At 45.4% G+C, this 19,046-nt stretch overlaps 1 protein-coding gene across 2 annotated transcripts in view; it reads right to left on the minus strand.

Moving 5' to 3' along the window:
• Positions 1-9,699: 9,699 nt before the first annotated feature.
• Positions 9,700-19,046, minus strand: part of LOC115482307 (NXPE family member 1-like) — a 198,564-nt gene continuing 189,217 nt past the window's right edge. For both annotated transcript variants that reach the window (XM_030222005.1, XM_030222006.1), the window contains one exon: positions 9,700-10,559. In XM_030222005.1, coding sequence (XP_030077865.1) covers positions 10,024-10,559 — 536 coding nt within the window. In that variant the 3' untranslated portion in view covers positions 9,700-10,023. The remainder of the gene's footprint in view (positions 10,560-19,046) is intronic.

Below are 19,046 nucleotides of genomic sequence, written 5' to 3' on the forward strand. Positions count from 1 at the left end.
GGAAAAACAAGCAAACATGCTGGCCACAGATAGCAAAATTTGTGGGGGGGATCCTATACATCCTGCTACTAGCACATCTTCTATGTAGACACCTTCTATTGCAGGAGGGAATGTGGAAGACAGGAGAACTAGACTGAATCCTGACATTGTTGATGACTTCTTATTCATCCACAGATTAAAAAATCATAACAGTGCTTCAGAGGGCATATTTCTCCCCCTAGCACATATAGAACAGGTTTAATTTTGTACCCCTGGCCATTTTAGCAGGGTGGATTAGGATTCCTTGGGGTAGTAGAAGTCAACTATTGTTGGGGTTGGAAGGGTAGAGGGTGGTGGTGGTGGGAGGGTTTATTATAGCTGCTCGTTATTATTATCGTTTTCTATTTGTAATTTATATACAACAGTTGCACAGCATATTGTTCCTTTTTATACTTTAATGAAAAGATTTAAATATAAAATCATAAGTGTTCGAGGCTTCTACAGATGAGAACAGAGCCCACGGGGATAGGGTGGGGATGGGGACAGAACCTGCAGGGACAGGATGGGGATGGAGACAAGATCTGCGGGGACAGAGACAGAACCCAGGGGATGGGGACAAATTTTATCCCCATGTCATTCTCTATGAGGGAGTACATGTATGTGACTGGAAGATATGGTAGCTGGCCAGCAGAGGGCTCACTAATGATTCCTTTTCCCCACACAGAGGGCAAGTTATATCATATGCACCAGCGCTGTGGGTACTTCAGTATCCCAACGTTCTCTCCTGTTCCTGTTTAGATTAGGAACAAAGAGCCCTATCCTTCAGGCCGTGTTGCCAGATTTTAAATGAGTTTTCTAACCCAACATAAGTCAAACAGTAGTCCCAAAAGTAGACCAAGGTAACTCAGACATCGGAAGGCTGCGTCGGTGTCGGTGGTATCGAGACCTCCTCGTCTGCTGATGTCGTTGGACGGTGGTGCTTCGTCTGGAGTGCAGGTGAGGGCTGTCCATTCCCCTGCTGGTGGCGGTGAGCCTTCGGGTGGGTCTCCCCCTACCCTGAGGGCTCCTGCGGTACAGCCCCCCCGAGACCGACCCTCTTCGGCCTCGGCCCCGAGGAAGAGACGGCTGGATTCTACGTCCTCCTCGTCGGTGCCGGGAAGCTCCGGTGACGTGCTTCGTTCCAAAAAAAGAAGCATCGTCACCGGTCCCCTTCCCGTGTCGGCACCGAGAGCTCTGGGTCGCCGAGGGAATCGGCACCCAGTAAGCATCGGCACCGAGAGGACCGCTCGCCCTCTGTTCAAGAGGTGTCGATGCGCTCCCCTTTGGACAGCCCGGAACAGCCTCCACGCCCGGAACAGGTTCTGACATCGACTCCTGCATCGGCTTCCATGTCTTTTTCCACAGCCGCTCTGCACGAGAGCCTCCGGGCCGTTCTCCCAGAGATCCTGGGAGAGCTGTTGCGCCCTTCCCCTCCGGTACCGGGGGTGCTTGGGCCACCGGTACCGTCGAGCGAGGCGCCGGCTGGCCCATTGTCCGGGGTGAGGTCTCCGACATCGGTGCCGCTTGCGGTACCGACTGCGGTAGCCTCCCAGGAAGGCTCCCCGACTACGTCGGCGGAGGGAGCTTCACCGGTGCGGGCGAGGGAGTCTACCTCTCGACGCTCCCGCTGTGGCCGTGGTTCCACGGAGTCGAGCCGGGCACGGTTGCAGACACAGGTCCGTGAACTTGTTTCTGACACCGATGGTGAGGCCTCGTGGGAAGAGGAAGAAGACATCAGATATTTCTCTGACGAGGAGTCTGAGAGTCTTCCTTCCGATCCCACTCCCTCTCCTGAAAGACAGCTTTCTCCTCCTGAGAGCCTGTCTTTCGCTTCCTTTGTCCGGGAGATGTCTACGGCCATCCCCTTCCCGGTGGTTGTGGAGGACGAGCCCAGGGCTGAAATGTTTGAGCTCCTGGACTATCCTTCTCCACCTAAGGAAGCGTCCACAGTACCCATGCATCATGTCCTCAAAAAGACATTGCTGGCAAACTGGACCAAGCCTCTAAGTAATTCCCACATTCCCAAGAAGATCGAGTCCCAGTACCGGATCCATGGGGACCCAGAGCTGATGCGCACTCAGTTGCCTAATGACTCTGGAGTTGTGGATTTGGCCCTAAAGAAGGCCAAGAGTTCTAGAGAACATGCTTCGGTGCCCCCGGGCAAGGACTCTAGAACCTTGGACTCCTTTGGGAGGAAGGCCTACCATTCTTCTATGCTCGTGGCCAAGATTCAGTCCTACCAGCTCTACACGAGCATACACATGCGGAACAATGTGCGGCAGTTGGCGGGCTTGGTGGACAAGCTCCCCCCTGAGCAAGCCAGGCCATTTCAGGAGGTGGTCAGGCAGCTGAAGACGTGCAGAAAATTCCTGGCCAGAGGGGTGTATGACACCTTTGATGTTGCGTCCAGGGCTGCTGCTCAAGGTGTGGTGATGCGCAGACTCTCATGGCTGCGTGCCTCCGACCTGGAGAATAGAATCCAGCAGCGGATTGCGGACTCGCCTTGCCGTGCGGATAATATTTTTGGAGAAAAAGTCGAACAGGTGGTAGAGCAGCTCCACCAGCGGGACAAAGCATTCGACAAGTTCTCCTGCCGGCAGCCTTCAGCCTCTACCTCTACAGGTAGATTTTTCGGGGGAAGGAAGACTGTTCCCTACTCTTCTGGCAAGCGTAGGTACAATCCTCCTTCTCGACAGCCTGCGGCCCAGGCTAAGCCCCAGCGCGCTCGCTCTCGTCAGCAGCGTGCGCCTCAGCAAGGCCCCTCAGCTCCCCAGCAAAAGCAAGGGATGAGCTTTTGACTGGCTCCAGCAGAGCATAGCCGACATCCAAGTGTCAGTGCCGGGCGACCTGCCAGTCGGAGGGAGGTTGAAAGCTTTTCACCAAAGGTGGCCTTTCATAACCTCCGATCAGTGGGTTCTCCAAATAGTCCGGCAAGGATACACCCTCAATTTGGCCTCAAAACCTCCAAATTGTCCACCGGGAGCTCAGTCTTACAGCTTCCAGCACAAGCAGGTACTTGCAGAGGAACTCTCCGCCCTTCTCAGCGCCAATGCGGTCGAGCCCGTGCCATCCGGGCAAGAAAGGCTGAGATTCTATTCCAGGTACTTCCTTGTGGAAAAGAAAACAGGGGGGGGGGTGCTTCCCATCCTAGACCTAAGGGCCCTGAACAAATATCTGGTCAAAGAAAAGTTCAGGATGCTTTCCCTGGGCACCCTTCTCCCCATGATTCAGGAAAACGGTTGGCTATGCTCTCTGGACTTGAAGGACGCCTACACGCACATCCCGATACTGCCAGCTCACAGACAGTATCTGCGATTTCAGCTGGGCACACGTCACTTCCAGTACTATGTGCTACCCTTTGGGCTCGCCTCTGCGCCCAGAGTGTTCACCAAGTGCTTGGCTGTAGTAGCAGCGGCACTTCGCAGACTGGGGGTACACGTGTTCCCATATCTCGACGATTGGCTGGTGAAGAACACATCCGAGGCAGGAGCCCTGCAGTCCATGCAGATGACTATTCACCTCCTGGAGCTACTGGGGTTTGTGATAAATTACCCAAAGTCCCATCTTCTCCCAGTGCAGAAACTCGAATTCATAGGAGCTCTGCTGGATTCTCGGACGGCTCGCGCCTATCTCCCAGAGGCGAGAGCCAACAACTTGTTGTCCCTCGTCTCGCGGGTGCGAGCGTCCCAGCAGATCACAGCTCGGCAGATGTTGAGATTGCTGGGCCACATGGCCTCCACAGTTTATGTGACTCCCATGGCCCGCCTTCACATGAGATCTGCTCAATGGACCCTAGCTTCCCAGTGGTTTCAGGCTGCTGGGGATCTAGAAGACGTGATCCACCTGTCCACGAGTTTTCTCGAATCCCTGTATTGGTGGACAATTTGGTCCAATTTGACTCTGGGACGTCCTTTCCAAATTCCTCAGCCACAAAAAGTGCTGACCACGGATGCGTCTCTCCTGGGATGGGGAGCTCATGTCGATGGGCTTCACATCCAAGGAAGCTGGTCCCTCCAGGAATGCGATCTGCAGATCAATCTTCTGGAGTTACGAGCGATCTGGAACGCTCTGAAGGCTTTCAGAGATCGGCTGTCCCACCAAATTATCCAAATTCAGACAGACAACCAGGTTGCCATGTACTACGTCAACAAGCAGGGGGGCACCGGATCTCGCCCCCTGTGTCAGGAAGCCGTCAGCATGTGGCTCTGGGCCCGCCATCATGGCATGGTGCTCCAAGCCACATATCTGGCAGGCGTAAACAACAGTCTGGCCGACAGGTTGAGCAGGATTATGCAACCTCACGAGTGGTCGCTCAATTCCCGTGTAGTGCGACAGATCTTCCAGGTGTGGGGCACCCCCTTGGTAGACCTCTTCGCATCTCGAGCCAACCACAAAGTCCCTCAGTTCTGTTCCAGGCTTCAGGCCCACGGCAGACTGGCATCGGATGCCTTCCTCCTGGACTGGTGGGAGGGTCTGCTGTATGCTTATCCTCCCATACCTCTGGTGGGGAAGACTTTGTTGAAACTCAAGCAAGACCGAGGCACCATGATTCTGATTGCTCCTTTTTGGCCGCGTCAGATCTGGTTCCCTCTTCTTCTGGAGTTGTCCTCCGAAGAACCGTGGAGATTGGAGTGTTTTCCGACCCCCATCACGCAGGACGAAGGGGCGCTTCTGCATCCCAACCTCCGGTCCCTGGCTCTCACGGCCTGGATGTTGAGAGCGTAGACTTTGCCTCTTTGGGTCTGTCAGAGGGTGTCTCCCGCATCTTGCTTGCTTCCAGGAAAGATTCCACTAAGAGAAGTTACTTCTTTCTATGGAGGAGGTTTGCCGTCTGGTGTGACAGCAAGGCCCTAGATCCTCGTTCTTGTCCTACACAGACCCTGCTTGAATACCTTCTGCACTTGTCTGAGTCCGGTCTCAAGACCAACTCTGTAAGGGTTCACCTTAGTGCAATCAGTGCATACCATTACCGTGTGGAAGGTAAGCCGATCTCAGGACAGCCTTTAGTTGTTCGCTTCATGAGAGGTTTGCTTTTGTCAAAGCCCCCTGTCAAGCCTCCTACAGTGTCATGGGATCTCAATGTCGTTCTCACCCAGCTGATGAAACCTCCTTTTGAGCCACTGGATTCCTGCCATCTGAAGTACTTGACCTGGAAGGTCATTTTCTTGGTGGCAGTTACTTCAGCTCGTAGAGTCAGTGAGCTTCAGGCCCTGGTAGCCCAGGCCCCTTACACCAAATTTCATCATAACAGAGTAGTCCTCCGCACTCACCCTAAGTTCTTGCCAAAGGTTGTGTCGGAGTTCCATCTGAACCAGTCAATTGTCTTGGCAACATTCTTTCCCCGTCCTCATTCCTGCCCTGCTGAACGTCAGCTGCACACATTGGACTGCAAGAGAGCATTGGCCTTCTATCTGGAGCGGACACAGCCCAACAGACAGTCCGCCCAATTGTTTGTTTTTTTTTATCCCAACAGGAGGGGAGTGGCTGTAGGGAAACGCACCATATCCAATTGGCTAGCAGATTGCATTTCCTTCACTTACGCCCAGGCTGGGCTGGCTCTTGAGGGTCATGTCACGGCTCATAATGTTAGAGCCATGGCAGGGTCGGTAGCCCACTTGAAGTCAGCCACTATTGAAGAGATTTGCAAAGCTGCGACGTGGTCATCTGTCCACACATTCACATCTCATTACTGCCTGCAGCAGGATACCCGACGCGACAGTCGGTTCGGGCAGTCAGTGCTTCAGAATCTGTTTGGGGTTTAGAATCCAACTCCACCCCCCTAGGCCCATGTTTGTTCTGTTCCAGGCTGCACTCTCAGTTAGTTGGTAAATTTTTTAGGTCAATCTCAGTTATGTCCTCGCCGTTGCAAGGCCCAATTGACCATGGTTGTTGTTTTGAGTGAGCCTGGGGGCTAGGGATACCCCATCAGTGAGAACAAGCAGCCTGCTTGTCCTCGGAGAAAGCGAATGCTACATACCTGTAGAAGGTATTCTCCGAGGACAGCAGGCTGATTGTTCTCACAAACCCGCCCGCCTCCCCTTTGGAGTTGTGTCTTCCCTTCTCTTTGTCTTGCTACAAATGAGACTGGCCGGCACGAGCCGGTTCGGGCAGGAAGACGGCCGCGCATGCGCGGTGCGCATCGGCGCGCGAGGACTAGCAAAGGACTTTGCTAGAAAGTGTTCCGATTGGAGGGGCTGCCGTGGACGTCACCCCATCAGTGAGAACAATCAGCCTGCTGTCCTCGGAGAATACCTTCTACAGGTATGTAGCATTCGCTTTTGTGCTGATCAATGTCACGGGCTTGATCTCTTTCTGAGAGTCACTTATAACATTTGCTATTTCTCCTTTTGACTTCTGTGATGATTTGAACAAACAAGTTCTGTATCACCATCATCTTTCTGAATTCTATCCTTCAGAGTTATACACAGATTGACATTATCTTTCGGATTCTATATATTGTGCCAAGATTTCCAAACAGAAATTGAAGTATATTCCATAACAATGTGCATAATCTAATTGGTTAACTAGCTAATTGACACTGATAATTGGATGCTAACAGGCAATTATCAGCACTAATTGGCATTAATTAGAATTTATGCACACTACTTGCCAAGTGTATTCTGTAACATGGTATGCATAAATTCTCATGCATGCTGCCAAAAAGAGGACATGGCCATGAGTGTGGAATGGGTGGTCCGCTGGCATTCTGAAAATTTACACACAGGGTTATAGAATACACCTGTTCCGTGTTGAACTTAGGCGCTGGTATTTATACCAAAGTTTACGTGTAAATGGATGTATCTAGAGTTAGGCACTGGCATGCCATTAGGTATATGCTATAAACCATGCCTAAATCTAGGCATGGTTTATAGACTACACCTAGGCAGAAAATTTTTCGGCGTCATAAATAGAATCTAGTCCTATTTAGTGTAGAATTGCAGATTCCATGAAAAGAATACTTTGAGCAATATAGACTTTCTGAGATATTCTGAGGTTGAAGCAGCAAGTTGTTGTGTACTCACAAAGAAGACGCAAAAGCAGAGCACAGCAGACACATGACTTCCAGGGTGCATACAGCAAATTCCTTCTTCAGGGCATATTGAAATAGGAATCACAGTAAACAATGCAAGGTCATTGTCACTTTGGGCCAAATTGATGGTACAGCTGCCTGCAACATCCATGAAAATGCCCTTAACATTTGAAACAGAACCAGTTAACAAGCTTTCAGTCAATGAGGTCTTGGGCTGAATTGTGTGTAGAGCTAAGAACTTTCTGGAAATGCTCTTTTAAAATGAAACTCCGTTCTCCTCTCCTTTTTCATAAAATGCTCAGTGACATGCTTTTTCCTAGGATAAGCAGAATGAAATCTGTTTTATTGTTCTGGGATCTTACCAGGTACTTGTGACCTGGATTGGCCTGTGTTGGAAACAGGATATTGGGCTTGATAGACCTTCAGTCTGTCCCAGTATGGCAACACTTATGTACTTATCATCATATTTATTTATTAGGATTTATTTACCACCTTTTTGAAGGAATTTACTCAAGGCGGTGTACAGTAAGAATAGATCAAACATGAGCAATAGACAATTACAGCAGTAAAAATATTAAAAAACAATACAAAGTATGGCATGGTATACTATTTACAATGTCAACACAATATGTAATAGAGCGTTATAATTGATATTGAAGGGTAAAGCAAAGATGTAACTTATAGATAGGTAAAAAAGTATGAAGAGTTAGAAAGTAAGGTGATTGATTTAAAGAAAGTTGCACATGAGGTCAGAGAGATGGTTAAATATTATCTCAGCTAGGGTAGGAGTGGATACACATGTCCTGCTGCAGTATATGCAGCCTGAATCACTCCTTGTGTGTGTGAGTGAGATTAAAGAGTTAGTTACTTATTCCATTAAAGTCCTGGTTGAAGATCCAAGCTTTCACCTGCTTCCTGAAGTAGAGATAGTCTTGTGTTAAGCGCAGCCTTTCAGGCAGTGCATTCCAGAGTGTGGGGGCTACTCTGGAGAAGGCTCGCTTGTGCGTATCACATCGTGTAATGTCTTTTGCACAGGGTGTGGTTAGTGAAAGTTCTTGGGAGGACCTTAGTGTCCTTGGCGGTGTGTGGAGGATCATCCTATTTTTCAGGTACTCAGGACCATTTCCTTTCAGGGCCTTGAAGATCAGAAATTAGAGTTTTAAATTTAGCCCTGTATTGTACTGGTAGCCAATGAATTTTTTATTTACTTATTTAGCACATTTATACCCCACTTTTTCCCAATGTTTGCAGGCTCAAAGTGGCTTACAATGTACTGATAAGGCTTTCGCCAGACCAGTGGTTATACAATTACAATTAAATTAGATAGGATAGAAGGAACAGGGAAGAAGTAAAAGGGAAAGGGTAAGAGAGTCAAAAATGGTCCATGAATATTTTATTTTTTGTTACATTTGTACCCTGCACTTTCCCACTCATGGCAGGCTCAATGTGGCTTACATGGGGCAATGGAGGGTTAAGTGACTTGCCCAGAGTCACAAGGAGCTGCCTGTGCCTGAAGTGGGAATTGAACTCAGTTCCTCAGGCCCAAAGTCCACCACCCTAACCACTAGGCCACTGGATATGTTGTTAGGAAGGACTTTAGGTTATATGTTGAATCCTTGGTGTAGGCTTTCCAAGATAGGCTGGTCTTAGGTAGATTCCTGATGCTGAGATGGCTCAACGTGTAATTAAACTCTGGAATTCTTTGCTGGAGAATGTAGTAAAGGCGGTTTAAAAATGGCTGCCGAGACTTTGGCGGCCATTTTGAAAAGTGATCCACAGCGGCGGAGAGTCAGCGTCGGCAGTGGGCAGGCAAGACTGCCTGCCCCGAAGAATTCGATGCACAGGTGAGAGACCGGATCCGGAGCAATTCGATTGCTTTTTTTTTCTCTTTCTCTAAGAAGAAAAATGTCCATGTATATGCCATGGTTTCTAACTTATCTTTGTCTTCCAGCTTTCCTGTTTATCTTCTTTTGCTCTTCTTTCTTCAAGGATGGTCTTCTTGTACCCGTTCTACCTTTAATATTAAATAAAAAGAAAAAAAAACTATCCTCCCGCAGTATGTGCAATTGTTCTGGTGTTTCTGCCTATAGGACTGTTAGAACTGAGGATGTAACTAAAGAAAATCAAGAGATAAGCATAAAACTCTTTCTATCAAATCCTCTCTATCTATTTCACTTTTTCCTGCTCTATCTAGTACAGATAGCATCTGCCAGGGTCTGAAGCAGTATTTCACCAGCATTCAGGCTTCACACTCACTCAAAGGGGCGCTTTTACTTAGCCTCATAAGCACCTATGCGTGCCAATTCCGAGTTACCGCCTAGCTATCGTGTGGCCCTTGCGGTAATTTCATTTTTGTCGTGCATCCGCTATATGCATCCAAAAAATATTTTTTATTTTCTGGCACGCGTCAGTTACGCGCACCAAGTGGTATTTGGCGCTCATAGGTCATTACCGCCTGGTTAAGGCGTGAGATGTTACTGCTAGGTCAATGGCTGGTGTCAGAAACAAAATGGATTTGCGGCAATTTTCATTTTGCCACATGTCCATTTTTGGCCAAAATGTTTAAAAAGGCCTTTTTTACAGGTGCGTTGAAAAATGATTCTGCGCGTGCCCAAAACCCACGCTTACACTACCGCAGGCCATTTTTCAGTGCACCTTAGTAAAAGGATCCTAAAGTATTTTCTTTATATAGGTTTGTTCTGTCTTTCCAGTCCTCACAGAACAAGTCCTGGTCCTCTTTTCAGAGTCAATCAGTATAATTTGCTTCTGTTTAGCTGCACGTTTTAAGTGCACAAATTAAAAGTTACTGTACCAGTGTTACAGGTTTAAAATCTATTTCTGAGTATTCACTGCAAAATTATAATTCATTCTGGAAGTATTATTTTCCCTTGATATAAAATCAAGTTCTTAGGTTTGTCCTCCCTCAAAACTGTTTTACCAAACAGACCCTTGTTCCTCTTGAACAATAACCGAGGTTAACAGATATATGTTAAGAACATGTTAATTTGATTCCTTACAATATCTTCTGAGGGATGGGCACTGTTTGCGGCAGATGCAATGGTCATGTCCCAGGCATCAATGATTCCAATATTTAGACCTTGAAATATGTCCTTCAAGGCAAGACATTGAACATAGCCATGAAAATCACTAAAACGCTCCATTTCTGAGTTCATCTCTCTGGTATTTTCTATTCCAAGGATAACCTTTGTGTCTGGGCTTCTAAGAAAGAGGCGCTCTATAGCTCGACGAATATTGAACATTCTTCTAATAAAGATGTGAAGAGGGAAAGGTCGGAAGTGCTGACCTAGTTTCACGACAATGACCATATTTGGGCCTCCTGCCAGTTGATCAATTTGACGAGTGACATATGCATCGTCTTTGACTGAATGTAAGTGCTGAGTTACAAAGGGATGCCAATGTTTCTTCCAATGTAATTTGATGTTTCTGTCCATGTCCAGAGCCAGCAGTTCCTTATGTTGTCCATTTCCATAGATGTCAAAGAACCTGAGTGCTAAGGGAAACAGAATCAGAAAAGAAAACTGAAAAATATCTTTCAAGATAGAGCTGCACTTTGTGTACATCTGGAGAATTAATTTTGTTGTGATATAAATACAACAGAGACGAGAAATATGTCATTTTCTGCAGTGTAAATTCCATGCAAGCATATCCTGCAATACATGAGGGTCAAAGAAAGAAGAGGCCCCTCTTGCAACAGCCCCAAGATTTTCTGAGGTGAATCTCCTGCTACAGGGTCCTTTTCCAAAATTGCTACTATAAAGCTCTTCATTTCAACTTATCCTAGTGCTAAAACTTTTTCTGTCCCCTTATACAGAAGACTCTATAGCAGTCCATATGGAACATCTGAAACAGAATTGTGGCAGTACCATTATTATACACTAGTAAAAAAGGCCCGTTTCTGACACAAATGAAACGGGCGCTAGCAAGGTTTTCCTCGGAGTGTGTATGTTTGGGAGAGTGTATGTGACAGTGACTGTGTGAGAGACAGAGTGAAAGTGTGAGTGTGTGTGTATGAGAGAGAGAGAGAGTGAGTCTGGGTGTGAGGGTGTTTGTGAGAGAGTGTGTGTGTGAGAATGAGAGTGTGTGCAAGTGTGTATGTGAGACACAGTGTGAGAGAGAGTGTGTGTGTGTGGGTGAGAGAGAGAGTGTGTGTGAGACACAGATTCTCTGTGAGAGTGAGTGTATGAGACCAAGCGAGTGTGTGAGTGACTGTGTGGCACATAGAGAGTGAATGTGATACAGTGTGAGACAGAGTGTGTGAGAGTGAGAGTCAGAAAGACATTGTATATGAGAGAGAGAGTGTGAGCCGTGCCCTCCCAATCCATGGCCATCTGTCCCCTGCCCCCTCCATTCATCCCTATCCAGCAATTCCCCTCTCCCTGAGTCCTGCCCTTCCAATCCATGCCCATCCATGCTCCTCTGTCACCTGGCCCCTCCATTTTTCCCTATCCAGCAATTGCCCTCTCTCCCTGAGGCCTGCCCTGCAATCCATATCCATCCATGCCCATCTGTCCCCGCCATTCATCCCTATCCAGCAATTCCCCTCTCCCTGAGTCCTGCCCTTCCAATCCATGGCCATCCATGCTCCTCTGTCACCTGGCCCCTCCATTTTTCCCTATCCAGCATTTCCCCTCTCTGCCTGAGGCCTGCCCTGCAATCCATATCCATCCATGCCCATCTGTCCCCTCCATTCATCCCTATCCAGCAATTCCCCTCTCCCTGAGTCCTGCCCTTCCAATCCATGCCCATCCATGCTCCTCTGTCACCTGGCCCCTCCATTTTTCCCTTTCCAGCATTTCCCCTCTCTGCCTGAGGCCTGCCCTGCAATCCATATCCATCCATGCCCATCTGTCCCCTCCATTCATCCCTATCCATCAATTCCCCTCTTCCTGAGTCCTGCCCTTCCAATCCATGCTCCTCTGTCACCTGGCCCCTCCATTTTTCCCTTTCCAGCATTTCCCCTCTCTGCCTGAGGCCTACCCTGCAATCCATATCCATCCATGCCCACCTGTCCCCTCCATTCATCCCTATCCATCAATTCCCCTCTTCCTGAGTCCTGCCCTTCCAATCCATGCTCCTCTGTCACCTGGCCCCTCCATTCATCCCTATCCAGCAATTCCCCTCTCTGCCTGAGGCCTGCCCTCTCAATCCATGGCCATCCATGCTCCTCTGTCCCCTGCCCCCTCCATTCTTCCTTTTCCTGCAATTCCCCTCTCTTCCTTCCATGACCCCCCCTCGCATCCATGCTCCTCTCTCTCCCATGTCCCAGCCTGGCCCGCCCTCTTGTTTCCCCCCCCCCCCCCTTCGCATCCATGCTGTTGTTTTTCTCCTGCCCTCCTGCTCCCAGTGTTCAACTTTGCTGCCCACCCTCTTCTATCCCTCCAACATTCCTTTTTTTTTAAATTTACCTCCGTGGTGGCGGTTTCGGCAGCGCAGCGTCAGGGAAGGGGGCGGCGTTTCCGACGTCTAGCCTTCCCTTCGCTGTGTTCCGCCTTCTTCTGACGTCATCATTGACGTCAGAAGAAGGCGGAACACAGCGAAGGGAAGGCTACAGACGTCGGGAGCGCCGCCTCCTTCCGTGACGCTGCGCTGCCGGAACCGCCACCACGGAGGTAAATCTAATATACTGAAACGCACCGTGCGTGGGTGCGATCAGTTTGTTTGTTTTTTTTCCTGCCCTCGCGATCCGTTTATTTTTCCCCGCCCTCGACGTCATGATGTTTGACGCGAGGGCGGGGCAGCAAGTCTTGGTCAGTGGCTTCACCACCACGAACTTACGAACCGTCTGGGAGTCTGAGTGACTTCAGAACGTTGTCCTCAGAACGTTGAGGGTGCGTTTTATTATATTAGATGTGTACTTGCCAATCATAAGAATATAAAAAAAGCTATGTTGAGTCAGACCAGGGTCCATTGAGCCCGTATCCTGTCTTCAACTAGGGCAGGTCTTAGTCTCAAGAACCTGGAATATCCTAAAATCTAGGGGTCCTTTTACTAAGGCGTGCTGAAAAATGGCTTGTTGTAGTTTAGGTGTGGGTTTTGGGCATGCGCCGATCCATTTTTTTTAGCATGCCTGTAAAAAAGGCCTTTTTTTTCCGAAAATGGACGTGTGGCAAAATCAAAATTGCCGCGTTTCCATTTTGGGTCTGAGACCTTACCACCAGCCATTGACCTAGCAGTAAAGAATCCAGGCGATAATGACCTATGAGCGTCAAATGCCACTTTGTGCGCGTCCATTACACACGACTGAAAATAAAAAATATTTTTCAGACACACGTATCGGACACGCGCCAAATGAAATTACTGCAAGAGCCACGCGGTAGTTGGGCGGTATCTCCATTTCGGCATGTGTTGATGCTTACGCGGCTTAGTAAAAGGGCCCCTAGATCTTTTTCCTACAGTTCATTTTCAAGGATGAACAATGGCCCTCCCACGTCTAGCTGGGTGATAACTTTGTATAGACTTTTCCTCCAGGAACTTGTCCAATGCTTTTTTGAATCTCATTATAATGGTCACCTTGAGCACATCTTCTAGCAACAGGTTCCACAACTTAATTATGCATTGCATAAAACTCCTTCTGCACTGGAAATTATGATCAAATCCTCACTTTCTTGCAAACTTTTTTTCATATTATTGTTAATATTTTGTAACAGTATGAGTGTACAGATCTAAACGAGTGACAAGCAAGCATTGTCAACTGTGCAAGAGTGTAAAAGTGAGCTTCAGTCTGCTTGCTACAGAATTTGTGGATAAATGGAAGAAAACCAGAACGTTGCAACCCTCGTTTTTCTAACTTCCATGATCACACACTATGGTCTTTATTTTAGAATCTCTATTCATGTTTTGGATATCTGAAACCTCCATTTAGACATCCATATTTCATGGATGTACAAATACTGATTTTATAAAGTTGTGATACGGATATGTAAAACTGCTGTACGTCCTTATGGCAAGAGGGCATGGCCTGGATGTGTTTGGGGCAGGACTAGGGAGGGGCCAAAATATGAACATCCAACTCTGAGTTCAGAAGAGGAAGGGACTTCTATGTCCAAAAAAAATTGGACATTGGTATTTAGACCTAGTACCTGGCACATACAGGTTACAGAAAGGTGCTCCAGCTGAGCATGTCTCCACTGCAAGAAATAAGGGAAGCCACAGTAGGTACTTTTTTTTGTCTTGGACAGCTCACAATTTAAAAAAATGAAAATAAAAATAATTCACAAAGAGCTGCAGTTTTACACGTCCATATCCCAACTTTATAAAATTGATATTTGCTTCAGTGAGGTAATGAGGTAATTAAATTTGCTGATGACACAAAGTTATTCAAAGTTGTTAAATCATGAGAGGATTGTGAAAAATTACAAGAGGACCTTACGAGACTGGGAAACTAGATGTCTAAATGGCAGTCTAAATGGCAGATGATGTTTAATGTGAACAAGTGCAAAGTGAGTCCTAAGAAACAAGATGGCAAGCGATCCGCAAAATCCAACGTGGAGACAAACAAAGCAGATCAATCAATGATATGGTTCAAAACTTTATTTTCAGAGATTCGCCCGACACAGACTGTGTTTCGCCCACAAGGGCTGCGTCAGGGGCTCTACAAAAGCAAATAAAATAAAATACAATTAAAAACATATATATTTGTATAATACTATATCATAAAGCGTTAATAATGAAAAAGAAACCATATCAGATATATAAAATCAATCAAACACTTGGAAGGAGAAATCAAATATCATCGAGGAAATAAACATAAATACTTGCATAAACCTATGTTTACAAACATACAAATTTAAATAACACAAATAAGACATAACCATAAATTCTCTGTTATGCATATGATAATAATCTGAAATAGAGATAACTGATTTAGATAGCATAAAAACAATAGTCCAAACAATAATTAGCATAATGAAATATCATTTATACTTACATATATAAAGAATCAGACTCACAACAATTATAACAAAATACCTCATACAATTTTATCACTCAATAAAACTCACAAAAAATATATATATATATATATATGGCGATATATATTTATAATACATTTAAAATGTCAATTATAATTATATATATACAAAAAAGGTAAAATAAAATATTAAAAGGACCAAAATAAATCATATGATTCAACAAGACAACGGCCACACAGAAAACATACATAATCAAAATAATAAAAACACAGATAACTCACAATAGTCCAAGCAGGACATGAGATTGAAACGTAAAAAACCAGCAAACAAATTGCAAATTTTTTTTTTTTTCTCTCACTTTTCGCAATTTGTTTGCAGTGTCCTCATCTTGACTGAGGAAAGCACCCTGCTGGTTTTTTACGTTTCAATCTCATGTCCTGCTTGGACTATTGTGAGTTATCTGTGTTTTTATTATTTTGATTATGTATGTTTTCAAGTAACATTATAGTAATAGATTTCTCATATTAAGGTATTCATCCAACATATATGCCATTCCTTTCTGAAAGAGATACAGTGGTGGAAATAAGTATTTGATCCCTTGCTGATTTTGTAAGTTTGCCCACTGACAAAGACATGAGCAGCCCATAATTGAAGGGTAGGTTATTGGTAACAGTGAGAGATAGCACATCACAAATTAAATCCGGAAAATCACATTGTGGAAAGTATATGAATTTATTTGCATTCTGCAGAGGGAAATAAGTATTTGATCCCCCACCAACCAGTAAGAGATCTGGCCCCTACAGACCAGGTAGATGCTCCAAATCAACTCGTTACCTGCATGACAGACAGCTGTCGGCAATGGTCACCTGTATGAAAGACACCTGTCCACAGACTCAGTGAATCAGTCAGACTCTAACATCTACAAAATGGCCAAGAGCAAGGAGCTGTCTAAGGATGTCAGGGACAAGATCATACACCTGCACAAGGCTGGAATGGGCTACAAAACCATCAGTAAGACGCTGGGCGAGAAGGAGACAACTGTTGGTGCCATAGTAAGAAAATGGAAGAAGTACAAAATGACTGTCAATCGACAAAGATCTGGGGCTCCACGCAAAATCTCACCTCGTGGGGTATCCTTGATCATGAGGAAGGTTAGAAATCAGCCTACAACTACAAGGGGGGAACTTGTCAATGATCTCAAGGCAGCTGGGACCACTGTCACCACGAAAACCATTGGTAACACATTACGACATAACGGATTGCAATCCTGCAGTGCCCGCAAGGTCCCCCTGCTCTGGAAGGCACATGTGACGGCCCGTCTGAAGTTTGCCAGTGAACACCTGGATGATGCCGAGAGTGATTGGGAGAAGGTGCTGTGGTCAGATGAGACAAAAATTGAGCTCTTTGGCATGAACTCAACTCGCCGTGTTTGGAGGAAGAGAAATGCTGCCTATGACCCAAAGAACACCGTCCCCACTGTCAAGCATGGAGGTGGAAATGTAATGTTTTGGGGGTGTTTCTCTGCTAAGGGCACAGGACTACTTCACCGCATCAATGGGAGAATGGATGGGGCCATGTACCGTACAATTCTGAGTGACAACCTCCTTCCCTCCGCCAGGGCCTTAAAAATGGGTCGTGGCTGGGTCTTCCAGCACGACAATGACCCAAAACATACAGCCAAGGCAACAAAGGAGTGGCTCAGGAAGAAGCACATTAGGGTCATGGAGTGGCCTAGCCAGTCACCAGACCTTAATCCCATTGAAAACTTATGGAGGGAGCTGAAGCTGCGAGTTGCCAAGCGACAGCCCAGAACTCTTAATGATTTAGAGATGATCTGCAAAGAGGAGTGGACCAAAATTCCTCCTGACATGTGTGCAAACCTCATCATCAACTACAGAAGACGTCTGACCGCTGTGCTTGCCAACAAGGGTTTTGCCACCAAGTATTAGGTCTTGTTTGCCAGAGGGATTAAATACTTATTTCCCTCTGCAGAATGCAAATAAATTCATATACTTTCCACAATGTGATTTTCCGGATTTAATTTGTGATGTGCTTTCTCTCACTGTTACCAATAACCTACCCTTCAATTATGGGCTGCTCATGTCTTTGTCAGTGGGCAAACTTACAAAATCAGCAAGGGATCAAATACTTATTTCCACCACTGTAACTGATAACAAATGACATTTTAAATAAGTACTGCCATAGAATCTTTTCTGTGTGGCCGTTGTCTTGTTGAATCATATGATTTATTTTGGTCCTTTTAATATTTTATTTTACCTTTTTTGTATATATATAATTATAATTGACATTTTAAATGTATTATAAATATATATCGCCATATATATATATATTTTTTTTTGTGAGTTTTATTGAGTGATAAAATTGTATGAGGTATTTTGTTATAATTGTTGTGAGTCTGATTCTTTATATATGTAAGTATAAATGATATATCATTATGCTAATTATTGTTTGGACTATTGTTTTTATGCTATCTAAATCAGTTATCTCTATTTCAGATTATTATCATATGCATAACAGAGAATTTATGGTTATGTCTTATTTGTGTTATTTAAATTTTATGTTTGTAAACATAGGTTTATGCAAGTATTTATGTTTATTTCCTCGACGATATTTGATTTCTCCTTCCAAGTGTTTGATTGATTTTATATATCTGATATGGTTTCTTTTTCATTATTAACGCTTTATGATATAGTATTATACAAATATATATGTTTTTAATTGTATTTGATTTTATTTGCTTTTGTAGAGCCCCTGACGCAGCCCTTGTGGGCGAAACACAGTCTGTGTCGGGCGAATCTCTGAAAATAAAGTTTTGAACCATATCACTGATTGATCTGCTTTGTTTGTCTCTAAGTGCAAAGTGATGCATTTGGGAAAGAGGAACCCGAATTATAGCTACGTAATGCAAGGTTCCGCGTTAGGAGTCACTGACCAAGAAAGGGATCTCAGCATCATCGTTGATGATACATTGAAACCCTCTGCTCAGTGTGCTGCGACGGCTAATAATGCAAATAGAATGTTAGGTATTATTAGGAAAGGAATGGAAAACAAAAGTGAGGATGTTATAATGCCTTTGTATTGGTCCATGGTGCGACCTCACCTTGAATATTGTGTTCAATTCTGGTCGCCGCATCTCAAAAAAGATATAGTGGAATTAGAAAAGGTACAGAGAAGGGTGACGAAAATGATAAAGGGGATGGGACGACTTTCCTGTGAGGAAAGGCTGAAGCGTCTAGGGCTCTTCAGCTTGGAGAAAAGATGGCTGAGAGGAGATATGATAAAGGTCTATAAAATAATGAGTGGAGTGGAACGAGTAGATGTGAATCGTTTGTTTTACTCTTTCCAAAAATACTAGGACTAGGGGGCATGTGTTGAAGCTGCAAAGTAGTAAATTTAATACAAATCGGAGAAAATCTTTCTTCACTCAACGTGTAATTAAACTCTGGAATTTGTTGCCAGAGAATGTGGTAAATGCGGTTAGCTTAGTGGGGTTTACAAAAGGTCTGGATGGCTTCCTAAAGGAAAAATCCATAAACCACTATTAAATTGACTTGGGGAAATTCCACTGATATTTCTGGAATAAGCAACATAAAATGTATTGAACTTTTTCGGGATCTTGCCAGGTATTTGTGACCTGGATTGGCCACTGTTGGAAACAGGATGCTGGGCTTCATGGACCTTTGGTCTGCCCCAGCGTGGCAATACTTATGTACTTATGGAATTTAAATTGGTGTCCTCTGGTTCTCTGCCCTGACTCTCAGCCAGTTGCTCTAACCATTAGGCTTCTCCTCCACATGGACTGGTATGTAGCCATTTTCTATCATGGATGTTTCTAAGTTGGTCCAGTGATGTCCATGGCCCTTGTTTTGCCCCCTTCATAGTTTGGAAGTTTCAGTTTGTAAAAACGGATGTTTCTGCTAGACATAGCCAGCACTTGGAAATCCATTTCTCATGAATTTTATAATAGGCTGTATGATGGTAGTTCCTGTTCTAAACTACATAAGAAATGGGCATTCATATGTGACATACAGACTTGGACTTCCTTT

The sequence above is a fragment of the Microcaecilia unicolor genome, chromosome 12 (assembly GCF_901765095.1).
Source record: "Microcaecilia unicolor chromosome 12, aMicUni1.1, whole genome shotgun sequence".
NCBI classification, from domain to species: Eukaryota; Metazoa; Chordata; class Amphibia; order Gymnophiona; family Siphonopidae; genus Microcaecilia; species Microcaecilia unicolor.